This window comes from Haliaeetus albicilla, chromosome 18, assembly GCF_947461875.1.
Source record: "Haliaeetus albicilla chromosome 18, bHalAlb1.1, whole genome shotgun sequence".
Lineage (NCBI taxonomy): Eukaryota > Metazoa > Chordata > Aves > Accipitriformes > Accipitridae > Haliaeetus > Haliaeetus albicilla.
Window position 1 is genome coordinate 20822122 of NC_091500.1, and position 16785 is coordinate 20838906.

At 38.1% G+C, this 16785-nt stretch overlaps 1 protein-coding gene across 1 annotated transcript in view; it reads right to left on the reverse strand.

The window, feature by feature from the left end:
• Positions 1-10026: 10026 nt before the first annotated feature.
• The window catches only part of TPO (thyroid peroxidase), a 42800-nt gene continuing 36041 nt past the window's right edge, over positions 10027-16785 (reverse strand). The window contains exons 12-14 of the mRNA XM_069805896.1: positions 14218-14426; positions 13480-13650; positions 10027-10331 (exon numbers count right to left, since the gene is read on the reverse strand). Coding sequence (XP_069661997.1) covers positions 10171-10331; positions 13480-13650; positions 14218-14426 — 541 coding nt within the window. The 3' untranslated portion in view covers positions 10027-10170. The remainder of the gene's footprint in view (positions 10332-13479; positions 13651-14217; positions 14427-16785) is intronic.

Genomic DNA, 16785 nt, shown 5'->3' on the forward strand with positions numbered 1-16785 from the left:
AACTAAGCTGTGCTATAAAATTCTGTGCTACACTACCTATAAAACTGTGCTACACTGATTCTGCTTATAAAAATCCTGTGCTACCGTGATCATAAAATTCTATACTATGCTAATCATAACATTCTGTTTAAAAAAAACTTTCATTGTAACTACAACTGAGTGCCGTCATCATTCTGCCAAGGATCTCCAAAAGAGTCTGTCTGTCCCCGTAGCGTCAGGTGACATGATCTTATCTACAGACTTCAGTAACTTCATTCTTTTAGATTGCAATTGGTCAGAAAACAACTGGGAAAGCATGGTCTGAGTGGGATCCCTAAGGTCTAATCTGTTAAATCCCAAATTTATATTCTGTCAGCATTGCTCAGGTAGAAATGTAAAAACAGCAACAAGTAGACAGAATCTAATTTAGAAATACATATCAAAAGAAACTGTTTCCCTTCCTTGAACTCAGAAACTTCACTGCATGTTTTCAATGCCATTTCAGTTTAATTCAGTATGTTCAATAAAAATTGAAAGTATGTTGAATGTTCTCTGTTGCATTCTACAATAAGCAAATGCAAGGCTTTAGAAATTCTAATCATCATACTCTGGAAAGAAGAAATACCTCACAAGGTCAAAAGATGGGAACTTTACGTCTGCTACTAGTTGACTATGCAGAGAACAAAAATCAAAGGCAGAAATTCTACACAGAAGAAAAGAAATGTTTGCATATTTAGATAAATAAGATAAAAAGTTGGTTAAACTTATGACTGGTGTAGTACTTTCTAACTCAATATCGTAAACAAAAAAATCATGACAACCCCTAAAATGATGGAAACTAAAGAGTCTTTAGGAAGTATGCCAGCACCTGCAACAACAAAAATTGTGCCATATATAGGGCAACACACATAACTATACTGCCTCTACAATAATTTCAAATTTGAAAATAAAGGTGTACTGTGTTTCCTTAGAAAGATCAAAGAGCCTGAGTACTACAGAAGTAGATCACAGTTGTCTCACCATTATTTTATAATTTTTCCCATCGTATTTGTTATATCCACATCTTTTCTCTTATCTTCTGTCTAAACTGTAACATCTCTAAAGAATTAATGGAATGAGGAACTGGTGCAGATCCTGCTCTAATTGGACAGTGGCCTCTTGTTACTATCCCAATGCAAATCAGTATTAGATACAGAAATTACCTCCTCTGAATGAATCATATTTATATAACAATTGAGATAATAGGTTCTGCCTTGGACTCACACAGGTACCCAGGTGGAAGAACGAGAAAAAACTCAAAGCCCAAATAGACACTGATGCTCAGAGTACCCTCAGATTGGGCTAGTGACAAAACTTGCTGCCTCTCTAGATTACTTTTCAGCAAAAGCAGCTATTGGGCTTGTGTGCCCCATGTCAGAGAGCATTCTTGCTGAGGGATCATGCGAGGTCTTTGCTGCCTTTGCCCATTTCATCCGTGTTTGTGGTAATGTCAAACAACAAGGAAGGAAAACAGACATTCCACCTTCAAAGCAAAGCATACAGCAAGGTGCTTAAAGTTTATAGGAAGCCCGAACTCAACTCTGCATGGAATATGTAGAAATAAAAGCACACATTCCTGGTAGCAGGCTTTGGGAGTGTAACTTTAGGTGGATTACAGTGCAGCCTTAGCCTGTCCGCTTTGGAGAAACCTTCCACTCTGTCTGGTGCACCTGGGGAAACAAAAATCACAGTGGAGCCTGGACTACTATTACGGCAAGGAAGGGAAAGAGGTGTCTCAAATCCTTGAGTCCTTATTCAGTGCAGAAAGCAAACTTCTTATGCTTTCAGAACTTCATTCCTTACAATGAGGCGATATATTAATGCAACGCAATTTTAAAGCTGTCTGGCAGCTGGGTTTCTTGTATACTGCTTTTCTAAGATAGGTATTTAGAATGAGAGAAATGAAAGGCAAGAGCATGCAAACTGATATACTGCCACTTTTGTTGACAATTTTATCAGAGATTTCAAACAGACTAGGTAAATAACCATCAGTTGATTGAAAGTATTTGTGAGGACCTTATCCAGAAGAGACAATTTGCAACACATATTCACAAGAAACCATAGAGTTCATACCCAGAACAACAGACTACAGTGTCTCACCATCACTCTTTTTTGTTTTTAAACAAATGAATCAAAATGTCTCATTTTCATTCTGATTTACACAGAAAATATTTTATGAGAAAAAAAATCTTTATTTCTTGGCAGCTAGATCTTATTTCAGTAGTAGAGAGGGAACTACCTCTTAACTTTTAGTTCGTTTGGTCTTTCAGAGAACTATTATTGGAGTATTAAAGATCAACCTGAAACATCACTTCTAGCTCTGCATCTTCTCTCAAGTTATTTGGTCTTTGGGTTTAACAGTTAAGGACAATTCCTTAGTGGGAGTTGTCCTCTGATCAAACCAATGGGAGCTAAATTGTTTGGTTTTTTTCATATATACCATACAAACTGGTTAAACTGGCTATGGAAAAGATTTATGGTCAGTTCTCAAGTTATAATATTAAAAAGCCATCAATCAAATTTAAACATCATCTGAAAAGAAAAACAAATAGATAAAGTATAATCTCAAAGCTAAAAGTTGTCATGAAGGCACAAGAGGAAAGGTACTGAAGTATCAACAGTAAATACAGTATCACTAGTGGACCAATTATTAACAATAGCTGAATTAAACTAGGTGGGAGGAAACCTAAGTTTTTCCAGAGCAAGGTTTCCAGAATATTGAGACTAATGGGCTTCAGAAAAAATAGAGAATTTACAAGTGAAGTAACTTCACTTCCTAGTGAGTTAGACTTCCTATTCTTAAAAAGTAAGAAAGAGAGGGACTGGATATATATGAATATTTATGTTGAAACAGACAGGTAATTGTTAGCACTGTGGGAAACAGAATGCTAAAATGAATTAGTTTCTTCCCAATTTGAAATTACATTTGCTGCAGTATGCTGAGTTGGAGGTAATATTAACTCGCTCACCAAGACAACAGAAATGAAAGGTGAGACTTCTTCATGCTTACTTATACTGATCTTTAATTGAAAACCTATCCACCTGTTCATGTTAATTCCTTTGGACTACATTGTGACACCTCTAATGACAGAATTAAATCTTTACTCCATTTACCAGGTAAGAGCCCAATACTGTTCATTTTTTTGCCCACAACATGGACAGGAGGAACACTGAGGGCACTCACACAATAGGCTCTTATCCTTTTAATGCATAATGTATTCTTATTGTTGTGGCACTCAAAGGTCCCATTAAAGCTTCCAAAATTTAACACACTGGATAGATTTTTCATGGATTTATCCATGTAATTTAAAAAGTAAAATCCAAACTGTATTACTCACTGAATGAGGCAGAAGTTTCCCATGAGCACTTTAGAAAATCCTCATGCATCAATTATGTAAACACATGCTAGTTTACTGGCTGAAAGTATTTTTAATACAGCTTTTTCAACTTTTTAATGTATTTTATATTTGTCATTTTTTTTTTTTAAAAAATATGGCTAAATACATCCAGATTCCTTTTTAATTTGAGATCACATCAAAGAAAATAGGATTTATAAAAGCAAGCTTATTTCCATTGTCCTGAGGGTAGGAACACGTACTTATTTAATCATATGACACACTTCAACTTAAAAAGTTTCTGCCCATTGGTGAAGCCTTCATAAATGATTAGTTTTAGCCTACTTCATCTGGGAGGCAAGCCATGCACATTTTAAATATCTTCACTGTGGGTCAACATGACAGTCTTTTTCTCATGGTTGGAGTATGCATAAATGGAAAGTTGGGAGTTTTCTGTATGTAATTTTTTTTTTTTTTTTTTTTACTTCTAACAATTACACAAACCATGGGCCAAAGTCGTAAGGGCTGAGCAATTTTGATTTGAGGCAACTCAACAAATTCTCTTCCTGGATAAAGTTACCCTATAAAAGTTTCCATCTGAGTCAAAAACATTATCCAACCTTAGAAAAGAAAGCCTTGAGCCTGCTGATGAATTCCATCAATAAAAGCAGGATTGAAGGTTATATAGATTTGCAGTATTGAATAGTTAGCATTACTAGAGCTCTTCAAAATTTTAAGAGCACTTTAGTTTTGAAGATTGAATGCTCATAATAATGTGAAGTGCTCTCATAATTTTAAATCACTCTATACTGCAGATCCCCAGATTCTTATTACTGCTAAATTTCAGCTGCTCATTTATTATAATCAACATGTTGGTTTAGAAAAGTGTTGCATTGCCTTTTTTACCAAGGCTCAAAACCTCATTCTAAATATATTGTGAAATTAGCTGGGCCTTATGAATTATGTCCTTAAAAATGGAAAAACAACAGATCAACAAACCAAGCCACCCAATGACCTTGATAAAAACTTATTGTATCAGTTAAGTAAAAACACAGAGTAGTTTTATGCAAATTTGTCATAATTTTTGTTAATATGGAAATTAAACAAGCTAGAACACAGTTGACTTGGTAATGTTCTCCTTTCACTTGTTAATACAAATATTTTTGGGAGCGATCTACAGTCAAGTAGCTAATTAACTACTTTCTCAATGGAAACAGTATGAGAAATGACAGTGAGATATGCACACAAGCATGTTAAGAACCACAGTTTACAGAGAAACCATATAAAACTCTGCTAGAAACCTGTTCCTTTTCTCCATACCTAATCACAGAATCAAAGAATCATTGAAGTTGGAAGGGACCTTTTGAGATCAACTAATCAAACCTCCCTGTTTAAGCACGGTCAGTTACAGCAGGTTGCCAGTGGGCACTACTGAAAAGAGTCTGTGTGTCTCAGCTCAACTCCCTTTCAGGAGGCATTTATACACATTGACAAGACCCCCTGAGCCTTCTCTTCTCAAGGCTAAACAGTCTCAGCTCTCTGAAGGTCTCCTCATAAGAAAGAAGCTCTAGTCCCTTCATTGTTTTCATCATCCTTCACTAGATTCAAATTAGTAATTCTGAATCTTTCTTGTACTGGAGAACCCAGAACTGGACACAGCACTCCAAGATGATGCCTCACCAGTGCTGAGTAGAGAGGATCACCTTTCTTGACTTGCTGGCCAGACTCTTCCTAATGCAGCCTAGGATGCTTTTGGCCTTGTTAGCTGCTAGGCTGCATTGCTGGCTCATTGGAGCCGGCTGGCATTGGCTCTGTCGGACATAAGGGAAGCTTCTAGCAGCTTCTCACTGAAGCCACCCCTGCTACCAAAACCTTGCTATGCAAACCCAGTTTCCTACTTGTCAGGAATGACCATCCTTGGGTTTGAAGGAGGTGATCCTTGAATATCAAGCAGCTCTCCTGGACCCCTCTTCTCTTCAGGACAGTCTTCCATAGGATTATTCCATGCAGAGCTTTGAAGAGGTTCAAGTCTACTCTCTTAAAATCCAGCGCTGTGGTCCTACTTTTTTGTCATGTTCTCTCCTCTTAGGATCCTGAACGCCCATCATCTCATTGTTGCGGAATCACAGGCTGGTCAGCCTTACCTCAGTCCCTGGAAAGGTGATGGAGCAGCTAATCCTAGAAACCATTTCCAGGTACATGAATGGCAAGAAAATCATCAGGAGTGGTCAGTATGGATTCACCAATGGGAAGTCATGCTTCACCAACTTGATAAGCTTCTATGATGAAATGACTGGCCTGGTAGATGAGGAGAGAGCAGCGGATACTGTCTACATAGACTTTGGTAAGGCTTTTGACACTGTCTCCTGCAAGGTCCTCATAGACAACCTGATGTATGGGTTGGATGAACAGTCAGGTGGATTGAAAACCAGCTGAACAGCTGGGCCCAGAGCATGGTGATCTGTGGAACAAAGTCTAGTTGGAGATCAGGAACTAGCAGTGTACCCCAGGGGTCAATAGTGGGTCCAATCCTGTTCAACGTCTTAGTTAACAATCTGGATGATGGGGCAGAGTCTACCCTCAGAAAGTTTGCAGATGACATAAAACTGGGAGGAGTGGCTGATAGACCAGAGAAGCGAGTTGCCATCCAGAGAGGCCTCAACAGGCTGGATAAATGGACTGAAAAGCACCTCATGAAGTTCAACAAGGGCAAGTGCAAAGTCCTGCACCTGCAGAGGAACAACGACAGGCACCAGTATATGTTAGTGGATGACTATCTGGAAAGCAGCTTGGCAGAAAAGGACCCATGGGTCCTTGCTGCAAAGAAGGCTAATAGTGTCCTAGGCTGCATTAAGAAAAGTATTTCCAGCAGGTCGAGAGAGATGATCCTTCCCCTCTTCTCAGCACTGGTGAGGCACCATCTGGAGTCCTGTGTCCAGTTCTGGGCTTCTTGGTACAAGAGAGACATAGACATACTGGAGACAGTCCAGTGAAGGGCCATGAAGATAAGAGACTAGAGCACCTCTCCTATGAGGAAAGGCAGAAAGAACTGGGACTGTTTATCCTTGAGAAGACAAGGTTCAGGGGGGAACTTACCGATGTGTATAAATATCTGAAAGGATGGTGCAAAAAGGATGGAGCCAGGCATTTTTCAGTGGTGCTCACTGACAGGATAAGAGGCAATGGGCACAAACAGATATACAGGAAGTGTCACCTGAACATCAGGAAACACTTTGTTACTGGGAGAGTGTTTGAGTACTGGTACAGTTTGCCTAAAGATGTTGCGGAGTCTCCATCCTTGGAGATATTCCACAGCTGTCGGGACATGGTCCTGGGCAACTGGCTTTAGGTGGCCCTGTTTGAACAGAGGGATTGGGCAAGATGACCTCTCGAGGTCCCTTCCAACCTCAACCATTCTGTGATTCTGTGATTCCATTTGTAAGTACCAGGTCCTGCAGAGCACCTTTCATTGTTGTCTTCTTGATCACCTGTGTCAGGTAGCTGTCAGTGCTCTCCAGAAATCTCCTAGATTGCTTGTGCCCTGCTGTGTTGTCCTTCCAGGTTAAAGTGTGGTTAAAGTTCCCCATGAAGACCAGTGTCTGTGAACTTGATGTTTCTTCCAGTTATTTGAAGAAGGCCTCATCTACTTCATCTTCCTGATCAGGGAGTCCATAGTACATACCCACTACAACAGCAGCCATGTTGCTCTGCCCACTAATCTTGACCCATAAATTCTGCACTGACTCCTGACCCATCCCAAGGCAGAGCCCTATGCATTCCTGCTGCTCTCTCACAAAAAGTGCAACATGCCCCCTATCACTTTCCCAGCCTGTCCTTCCTAAAGAGCCTGTATCCATCCATTGCAGCACTCCAGCTGTGTGAGGTATCCCACCATGCTTCTGTGATCCCAGTGACGTCATCACCTTGTAACTGCACACTGGCTTCTCATTCCTCCTGGGTTGTTCCCCAGGAATGCATATCTGGGTTACAGATCACATAATGGTAACACTGAAACTTGGGCTTAGCATTAATTCTTCAGTACATATGCCTCGGACACCACTTTTTTAGAAGGTTTCATTTTCAAAGATTGCCTCTTACTCATGGTACTCAGCTAGGGGCTCCCAGTGAGGAGGTAAAAAGGTAATGAAGTAAAGAATAGCTGCAATTGCATCCTTGAATATAAGAAGGGGCATGATGTCTTTTAAAAGTTTGTCAATATAAATTATAACTAACATGTAATGACTTACACTCTGCAGTGGATTAAAGGGTTGTTGGCTGATTAATGCCACAATTTCAAGTTGACCAATCAGTTTAAAATGCAGTTATGGCAGAGATACTATAAAGCAAGCCTCATTATTTCTATAAAAGAAAGCAAGGGAGACCCAGGTAATCACTTGCCAAATTTTGCTAGTCATTTGTCAATGGACAGTTTCTTCCATAGCTTTAAGCTGTAAAAGGAAGCAACGTGTGTCACATAGCAGAAGCTGTTATGACTGTAGAGATCCAACAAACCAAACCTTAGCATAGCATGCAAGGATGCGTCCATGGAGATGACAATCTCTTCCAGCCACTGAGGTCTAAAGGAAGGCACTAACCTTATATGCTAGACATTCAGCAGTGGCCTGGGTGGCTGTATCTGCACTCATTTTCTTGAGTTGTCAGAAAGCCAATGAAGCTCTGAAAAGCACATTTGACTTGGTCTGGGCTAATGATCACTTGGCACAGTAGCACTGACTGTAAGCACTATTTCCTCCCTTGAAATATAGACTTTATCTTATGTTTGGAGCTGTCTTACATTCATGCTAGTGCAATGTCCTCATATAATCTGTCTTTGTTGCACTCAATACCAGTGAACTAATCTCTTTAAGCTCATCTGAAGGCAGGTTTTTGTCTCTCTATTTAGAGTGGTAAATAAATATAACCATGGTTGAATGGGTAAAGGAATAAACTGTAAATAAAGATAAGAAACACCTACAAAAAAAGGTATTTTTTTCTATTTTTCTGATATGTTAAAAGATGAAACTCTGAATGACTAACACCATTCCTTTTTAGTTTTATCCCAGAAAGAGTTGACCCTGAGGATTTGCATTTGCATTTGCTACAGCAAGAGAGAGCTAGGTCCTTCTGGCAACATTCACTGTTGGGAAGGTACTTCTGCTGGTGTGCCTGCCCAGAGGGATGGCAAGTGCTGCTGTGTTAGTGTAGTCTCCCACCGTCCTTCATTCCTGGGTGTCACTGATAGAGTCATGCACTTCACTCGTAAAAGAGAAGCAACAATATCCTTTACTGATGTAAGAAAGTTCAGTGGTAAATGCGACAGTGGTTTAACAAGATTTGATGGCAAGGTACACTTGACTATTTACTGCACAGAGGACAGGGTTAGACAAAGGTGTCAGGGAGACCCTCCGGTTCAGTCATGTGGTTCAGAAAGGACCCCCTTCTTTTCCAAACTCCTTCTCAGAGAGCAGTCTAGGTGCTGCTGGATCCATTCCTAGTCCCAGACTTGGTCAATGGTTTATGTCTAAAGGATTACATATATACAGTCAATCCTTTATATCACTTAGCTAAGATTTCAAAGTTTCAGCGTGCTTATTCCCAATTCACTTACCTAATATCTGACACGATAAGAAATCTCTCAACCTCGAGCAGTAAACTTGGGAGGTGTCCCTACTCACGGGGAGATCCTGGTGTGCAGCCAGCTGCTGTGAAGGAGAGCTCAACCGCCCCGGGCTGTCCACTATTTATAAAGAAAGATGATTGACTTATATTTGCATACCAGCAAGACATCTGGATCACTGTTCCAGACAGCCCTTGGCTACTGTGTTGCCATCTGTCCCCCAAAGTCCAGAGTAAGCTGGATGCAGTCATCCATACCCCCACTGGTGGTTATGGCTCAGGCGGTATGGGGAGGAGCACACTGCCACACTGGGCCTTTGGTGATCTCACATGGCCTCACTTAGCGTTTCATTTGAGGGATGAGGTGTCACTTGAGGGGTATCCTCATGTGGTTCTGAACCACAGCTGGAAAACTGACTGCATGTACATCATATCATTGAAGACATCTGTTTGTTTGCATATGTGTTTTCTTTGTGCAATTAATAATAAGGGACAGTGTAATCCCACATGTCATGACCAAGGTATTTGCTGAAACAGGAAACAAGAAATGTGCCATCAGTGAGATTCAGCCTACCTATGATTGTGCGGCATATAGCAGTCAATATGCAAGATTTGAGCACTCTAAACTTTCTGTGCTTCCCTTGGGCACTTTGGTAAAGTAGATATCCATCCACTTGAGTTTGGATTGCAGGTTTTCATGGAGCTTCTGACAGATCTAGGCAGTCTTTCCCCAGAACAGGTATTGCTTAGCATCAGTGGGCAACTACACTCATACTCCCCACCTAAACCTTAAGACACAATACAGCTTCCATGAATGCTGAAAAGCTGAAAAACAAGAAAATGCATAATTTATGCTAGCTCTAAAGGGGTTAACAGTTTTGGAATGCAATAGGTGGAACTCTAGTTAAGATTTGGGTGCTGAGTTTAGACACTAACTAGGAGAAACTGCCACAGATTTGATCCCCCCTTCATATGCACCGTCAGGAAATACTTAATGGTTTATATCTGGTAGGAATGGAAAACGAAAAGCTTACTTCTGTGTCTGTATTATTTATTCAATACCTTCATTTACTTTACAGAATCTGACTGTATTCTTTATGCCCATGACTCTGTGTAGAGGTTTTTTACGTATGTTAACAGCTCTTCAATAAATCTCAATTTTATGATTTTTACAGCATTGTAAAACAGAACAGAGAAAGTTTTAATGGACAGTTGGTTCACAAGCATTACCAAGGCATGTTCTTCCATCTTCTGACAGCTTGTAAGGATCAGTATGGAGACATTTGTAGCTGCCTTTAGTGTTAATGCATTTAGTAGAAGGAGAGCATGGTGGATTAATTTCATTTTCACATTCATTGATGTCTGCAAAATGAATACACACTGATCAATAATCATTACAAATTACAGAGAGTGATTACTACCTTCTCATACACACCTTCTACAAGTATTCATAAATGAAACATATTATATACTTTCAGTGACCCATAGACACTGCCAAAGATCCTCATTGTTACTGTTTAAAGCACAGAGTTTGGGGGTTTTGTTTTATTTTGTTTTGTTTTGATTTTGGGTGTGTATCTGTGTGTGTTTGTTTTTAAGCTGGAAATGAAAAAAGAAAATGTTGTTTTGGTAACCCACCAAAAGCTACAAATGGCAATTGGCTGAATTTTCAAAAAATGCAAACTGTAAACTTGAGAGCTCTTCTTGCATGTGTTTATGTGCTAAGACTTCAAGTTTCTCTACAAACTTTCCCTGTACTGTGCTCTATAGAGATGGTGAAAATAATAACACTGACACATATAAATTCTGTGAAATGACAATATCCTGACAGAATAATGAACAGATGAATGATTATCCATTGGAAAATGTACATAAACATATTGTTCCTGAGGCCATGCAAGACCTTTCACTCTCACATTCCGATTATGTGATGAAATGCGAGAAGTGTGGAGTGCAGGAAAGTACGTACTCAGTGAGGGAAAGAATGGAGTCTTTTCCTTATTTCTGCATCTTTCTTCTTTCTGTGTAATATTTACTTGCAGGACTGGATTCTGTTGCCTAAAGGTAGGTGTCCAGCACTGTTTTGGAGAGTTTCCCATTGGTCCTGTATAATATTTGCCAGCTTGTTCGAAGTCTGTGACCCATGGTCCCGGGAAGCACTACAAGCCCATATGTGGGCAACTAGCTGAGCCTTCAGTGTCTTCTCTTTTTGGTTATATTCCTTTCCTTTCCTACCCTACCACAATGTTGAATCTGCTGCTTTGGGCTAAGTAGCTCTTTTTGACCAGTATTAGAAACTGACCCTCTAGGAGTGATTTACTGACTTAGTTTAGCATTGTCACTCAGACCACTTAGGGAATTCTATCACTGGAAATAGGATCAAGCCTGATCCTCTCTTAAATTTTAATACAAAGCAGTAGCTGTGTCCAAAGCTAGCTATCAACTGAGACAGTCAAAAGACTAATCATGCAAGGAATAATCTTAAACTTCAGAACCCTTAAGAAACACTAACTCTGGTAATACCTCTCTGAAGCAGGAAAATAGTCTGTTGTTCAGGATGAAGATTCCTGAATAAGTACTACTACCTTCAAGACTGCATTTTGCGTTAACTCCCACTGGCTTTGTCATCGTCTGGGAAAGAGAACCTGCACAGGCTTTGCCTGCACTGTAATTCAAATGTGCTATTTCAGCTTTTGTAGTACCACAGTCATGCTATCTGTTAACTAGCTAACTCTTTTTTCCATCACTAAATAGTGCATGTCAGATCTTACCAGCGTACCCTACTAGTCAAAGACAGCAGGACTTTATTAAAGCAAAGTAAACAGAGTTATCTATCAAGAGTAAGATAACACTTAATATAAAGGAAGGTAGCATAGTCTAGCACTAAATGACTTCCTGAATCAATAGAAATGATTTCTGTCAAAGCCCAAGTTAGTAAGCAGGAATTAACAGCTCTCAGATTCCTATGCTTTTGCCAGCAGGCCACTCTGTCTTTTCCAGAGCAGCATATAATTTTGAAACCATCTGCAGAAATGCTAAGCTCTATCCTCCTCATTATATTGCTTGACTTATTCCTAATTTGCTGAACATTTAAAAGAATGGGAACACATTGCAGAGACATGCATGGAACAAAGTGCTTTCTACTGTAAAACTCAAGTAGCATCTGCATAAGTGGGTTTTGATGGTTTTCTTTTAATAAAGGCATTGCTTATTTAATATATGCAGCGGTTTGTTTTCCTATAGCAGATATACAGTCTTTTGTTTACATTACTGAACATATTAAAAGAAACTAGGACAAGGAATGATTCATTCATATTACTTATTTATTCAGTTTGCTGCCAGAACATTAATCTATTGAAAAGATTTTATTATAATTCATTTAACAGCTTTATTTCTTTATATGGTATTTATGTGGGTGGAATTCAGTGGATAAATAGGATTTGAATAAAGGAAAGAGCTGCAAATTTCATTTGACTTTTTCCATACCTGGTATACAATTAGAATGAATAGCTTTCTATTCTGCTGTCACAGAAATACTGATAAGCAGACTTTATAGCAGATCAGCTGCAGCACTTGCATTCAAATTAATTTACCACCATCCATAATATATTCCTAAATATGGCCTTTTCAGGTTTCATTTTCTCTCATGTTCTTATAAAGTTGAGCAGTTTGAGTATGTGTATGTGTATGTATATATATATAAATATACACACACACACACCCATTATAAACACACATATTTTAAATGTGAACAGAGAGAATTCATCCTTCATAGCTGTGAAGAGTGAAGGTCTTGTAATGAAATATTTGCCACATTCTCTTTTCTTCCTATCCTATTCTATCCAACAGTAAAAATAAGGCAAAAGGAAAAGAGAAGCTAAAAGAAGAATTAAAATAACAGAAAAGTATTCCCCTGAAAATGTGCGTGAAATGTCAAAAGACAATATCTTTTTACTGATTTTTCACCCACTCTACTTTTGTACCTGCAGTAGTAGTTCACTTCTGGCAAACCTTTCACAGTTATTTGGGAGAGGGAGGTTGGAACTGAAGTGATAATTAATTTGCCTAATTTCACTTATTCACTTCACAGTATTTTTTTCTTTGTCACTTTTGCTTAACTTATTAGGTTGATACATGAACTACTGGTGCGGAGCTCATTTTGTATCTAGAGCATCCATTGAAACAATGCTAGGAAAATGACAACTGTCTGTCTTGCTGTTATGTTGAATGTAGAAGGAAGCAATGTATAATTCTGATTTGTTGCCTTTTTTCCCTACTGGTTGTTAATAGACTCAGTTTTTGCTTAATTCAGTAAATTTTTAGTGACATTTTCCTATCATCAACTTGATTGCTGAATCAGGATGGGTAGAGATTGAGATAGCAATTCTGGAGTAAGGAAAGTTTCACATTATCATGTTATTGTACCTATAGGAGGGAGTTCATTTCTGATGAGCTGTGCTGGACTTCAGCTTTTAGAAAATTCAGAAACAACAACAACCAAAATAGATACCTATGCAAACAGGAGCCTCAAAGTTCCATCCTTCATTTGTGCAGGTTAATTGCTCTTCTCCTTGTAATTGAAATCCATATTGACATGAATAAGTCACTGTAGATTTTCCAAATTCTGAACAGTATACAAAATCACCATTTTCCACACTCTTTGGTGTTCCACATATTTCCTCTACAAATAAAAAGACTGTATTACAAGCTTTTAAAAAATTACCACCTTACCCTTGCCAAATGGACATTATTCTCCATTACTGCTATAAGTTAACTTCAGTGAAATTACTCACATGTTTCAAAGTGATCAAGAATTTAAGATTAAAAATTAATTAAAAATAATTTAAGATTAAAATTTATCAATTTAATTCTTGTTCATTTCTGGACAAGAATTTATATGGAATACCTCAGGTTTGACTTACAATCTTTGTAAAATTAGTGTTATCTTCTAAGAACATGTTCTGCAGAGTTCTTAGTATTTTCTATCTGTCTAAGAACTCCTCCCCAGTTGCCATAAATCTGGATATCTCACAAACCATTCATGTTATCAGAGTGAAGTTGGCACTATCTTTTTTACAGAGGAAGTTGAGAAAGAAGGAGAGAAAGCCTAGATCCTATTTCTAAGTTGCAGAAATACTGAAGATCTGCATCAGACCAGTAACTCAAGACCTGCCACGACCAAGGTCAGTGCTCTAACTGCTGATTACTCTCTCCTCCCATCAGAAAAGATTGGTAATTACCAGATTACCTTCCTGATAGAATTCTTGCCAAGCTTCTAAATTCATCCCAGGTATATTGTCACAGTGCTTAAAATCCTGTGGAAACTTTCCCAGTTGAAAGGCATCTGCTGGCACTTCAGAGATTCCTGTATTGTCACAAATCACGCGGGACAATGAGTGTTTTTTGAGTTCATGCTTTTGAGCTTCTGTGAAAACATTATCATTTTCCCACCAAAATCTGGAAAGATTGATAGAAACATTTTGAAAAGATCAAATTCAAAGAGCTGATTATTCTTACTTTCACAGGACCCTATGTAAAAGACCAAAAATAAGAATTACCACAAAATGTAGGTGGATACAACAATAATAAAAATAAACACCATGATCTGCAGACTTACATACCCAGCTTGAAAGTGACGAAAAGGCTAGTGTGAGTCTGATGTACTGGTCAACTCAGACGATGTGTTAAAGTCAGCCGATTAAAACTATTTATTATTCACATTTGCAGAATTGCGTTTCATTGATGATACAGGGCCACAAAAATATTACAATCCTGAGAGAAAAACTTGGAACTAATTTGTTTGAACTGGGTACTTAATCTCAGGCACACCAGCATTCACTGTGCACTCCTAAATTGTTATAAGCATGAATTATAATTTATATATAATAGATTTATTTATATATATTATATATATATATTTTTATATATATATATTATTTATATATAATAGATTTCCCCATACCATAGCTTTTGAATTCTGCTTGCCATTACTGAATGGTTGCTATGAAAACAGGTATTGCTGAATGCTCCTCTGTTTAATATGGAGTTCTTAATTTGCTAAGAAAGCTGTAGATATGCAGATTAATTATAGTAGAAAATTGTAAAGACAGCAATTGTGCTTGTGATCATACAAAAAGGTAAGCTAAGAGGACTGGCTGGAACAGAGAGTTGCTTTTTCCATTTTGTTAGATTGGGAGTGCGGTGCCAGAACAGAAGAACCAGTTGCTACTACAAAGGTGTATCTGTTAAATGGTAAATATTATATATAATATATATGTGTGCATACACACATACATATGTGTTTAAAGATAAAAAGGAAAGAAAACACTGGGGGGAAAAAGGAAAGATAAACATTTTGTACATGAAGACATGTAATGAGTGGCAAAAAAATAATTCTGGGGAGTTTGATAGCACAGCTGCATTAGTACATTAAACAGCATTAAGCACTGCTAAACTTCTAAGATAGTTCCCTGTGGTACTCAGGCCAATTAGGATTTTCCCAAATGTTAGGCAGGATTTGTGGTAACATGTCCTAGGACTATTAGCAGTAGAGTATGGATGTGATCACACTGTACAAATTGATCTCAGGTTTAACAGAGGACTTGGGTGTCTGTAATACTGGGGGAACAAGGCTGGGGTTTGAGCAGAAAATTATTTTTTAATCTACCCAGCAGATAGGTGTTTACTCTACAAAGTTGCTCCAATCGATATGTATCAGGTGACCAAATTTTTAGAGGTGAATTTTTCAGGGTTAGAGTAAAAAAAAGAAAAAAAAAAAGAGGCACAAGCCCTTCTATGCAAAAAATTACAAAGTCAGCTTCAGAATTTTTGCCCAACTATTGCAAATCCTGAGATCACAAAATGATTCAGAGTAGGAAGAGACAGAAAAAGAAAGTCAAAGCTGATGGAATGGAAATGATTTGTTCCAGGTGATTTGGCTGAGGTTAAGACAGTGCCTGAGTACATTGGAAAACAAAATCCTTTCATGTTTTGTCAGATTACTGACAGAAGATTTTAAGGCTATCAGAATGGAGTTCCATCAAAAATTCTACTTAGTCCTGATTTCTGAACTTAAAAGTGTACGTTAGAAAAGATGTTTTGAAATCCCTACTTACTGATGTGTCAATTAGGGTATCTAGTAAGCATGTAGTGTTACTGGTGCAGATATAGATAATACCCAATATTCTATCTGACAAGGCACTGCAATGAATGTTAGACTTTTCCATTCTTATACTTACTGTGTGACAACTATAACATGTTGTTACATACTTCTAACTTCTCTTAGATAGTTTCTTTACTCTTAATGACAGAACACCATTTCACCTTTAAGTTAGCTGACACAAACTTTGTGGCAGAAACTTGGGGAATCCTTTCATTACTAGAACTCTCTTTTTCTCAGTTTAGAGTTAACATTAAATTATGCTTAAATTTAATTAATGCTAGTAGTATCATAAGACACTGAATAATAAGTAGTATCATAAGGCACTGAATAATGGAAACAAGACTGGAAGGACCTTGATAGATTATCCTTCCCCAGATAGGGTCAAGTATGCCTGTACAATTCAGAGGACTTTCAACCACGTTTTTAACACAGCTGAGTGGAATGTTTGTTGTCTATACAGTTTATGCTAATAAGATACCACCTTTATGATTAACATCACTTTTTCCTGTGAGCTAATTAATTAACATTTTTTAAAGTTCAGATTTAAATTCTGCCTCGGATGCTTATTTACATAATGGTTTCTTTCCACAACGGTGACTTATGAGAGGAGCTTGAAGGTGAGAGTAAGGACCAGATGTACTTAAAACGCCACTG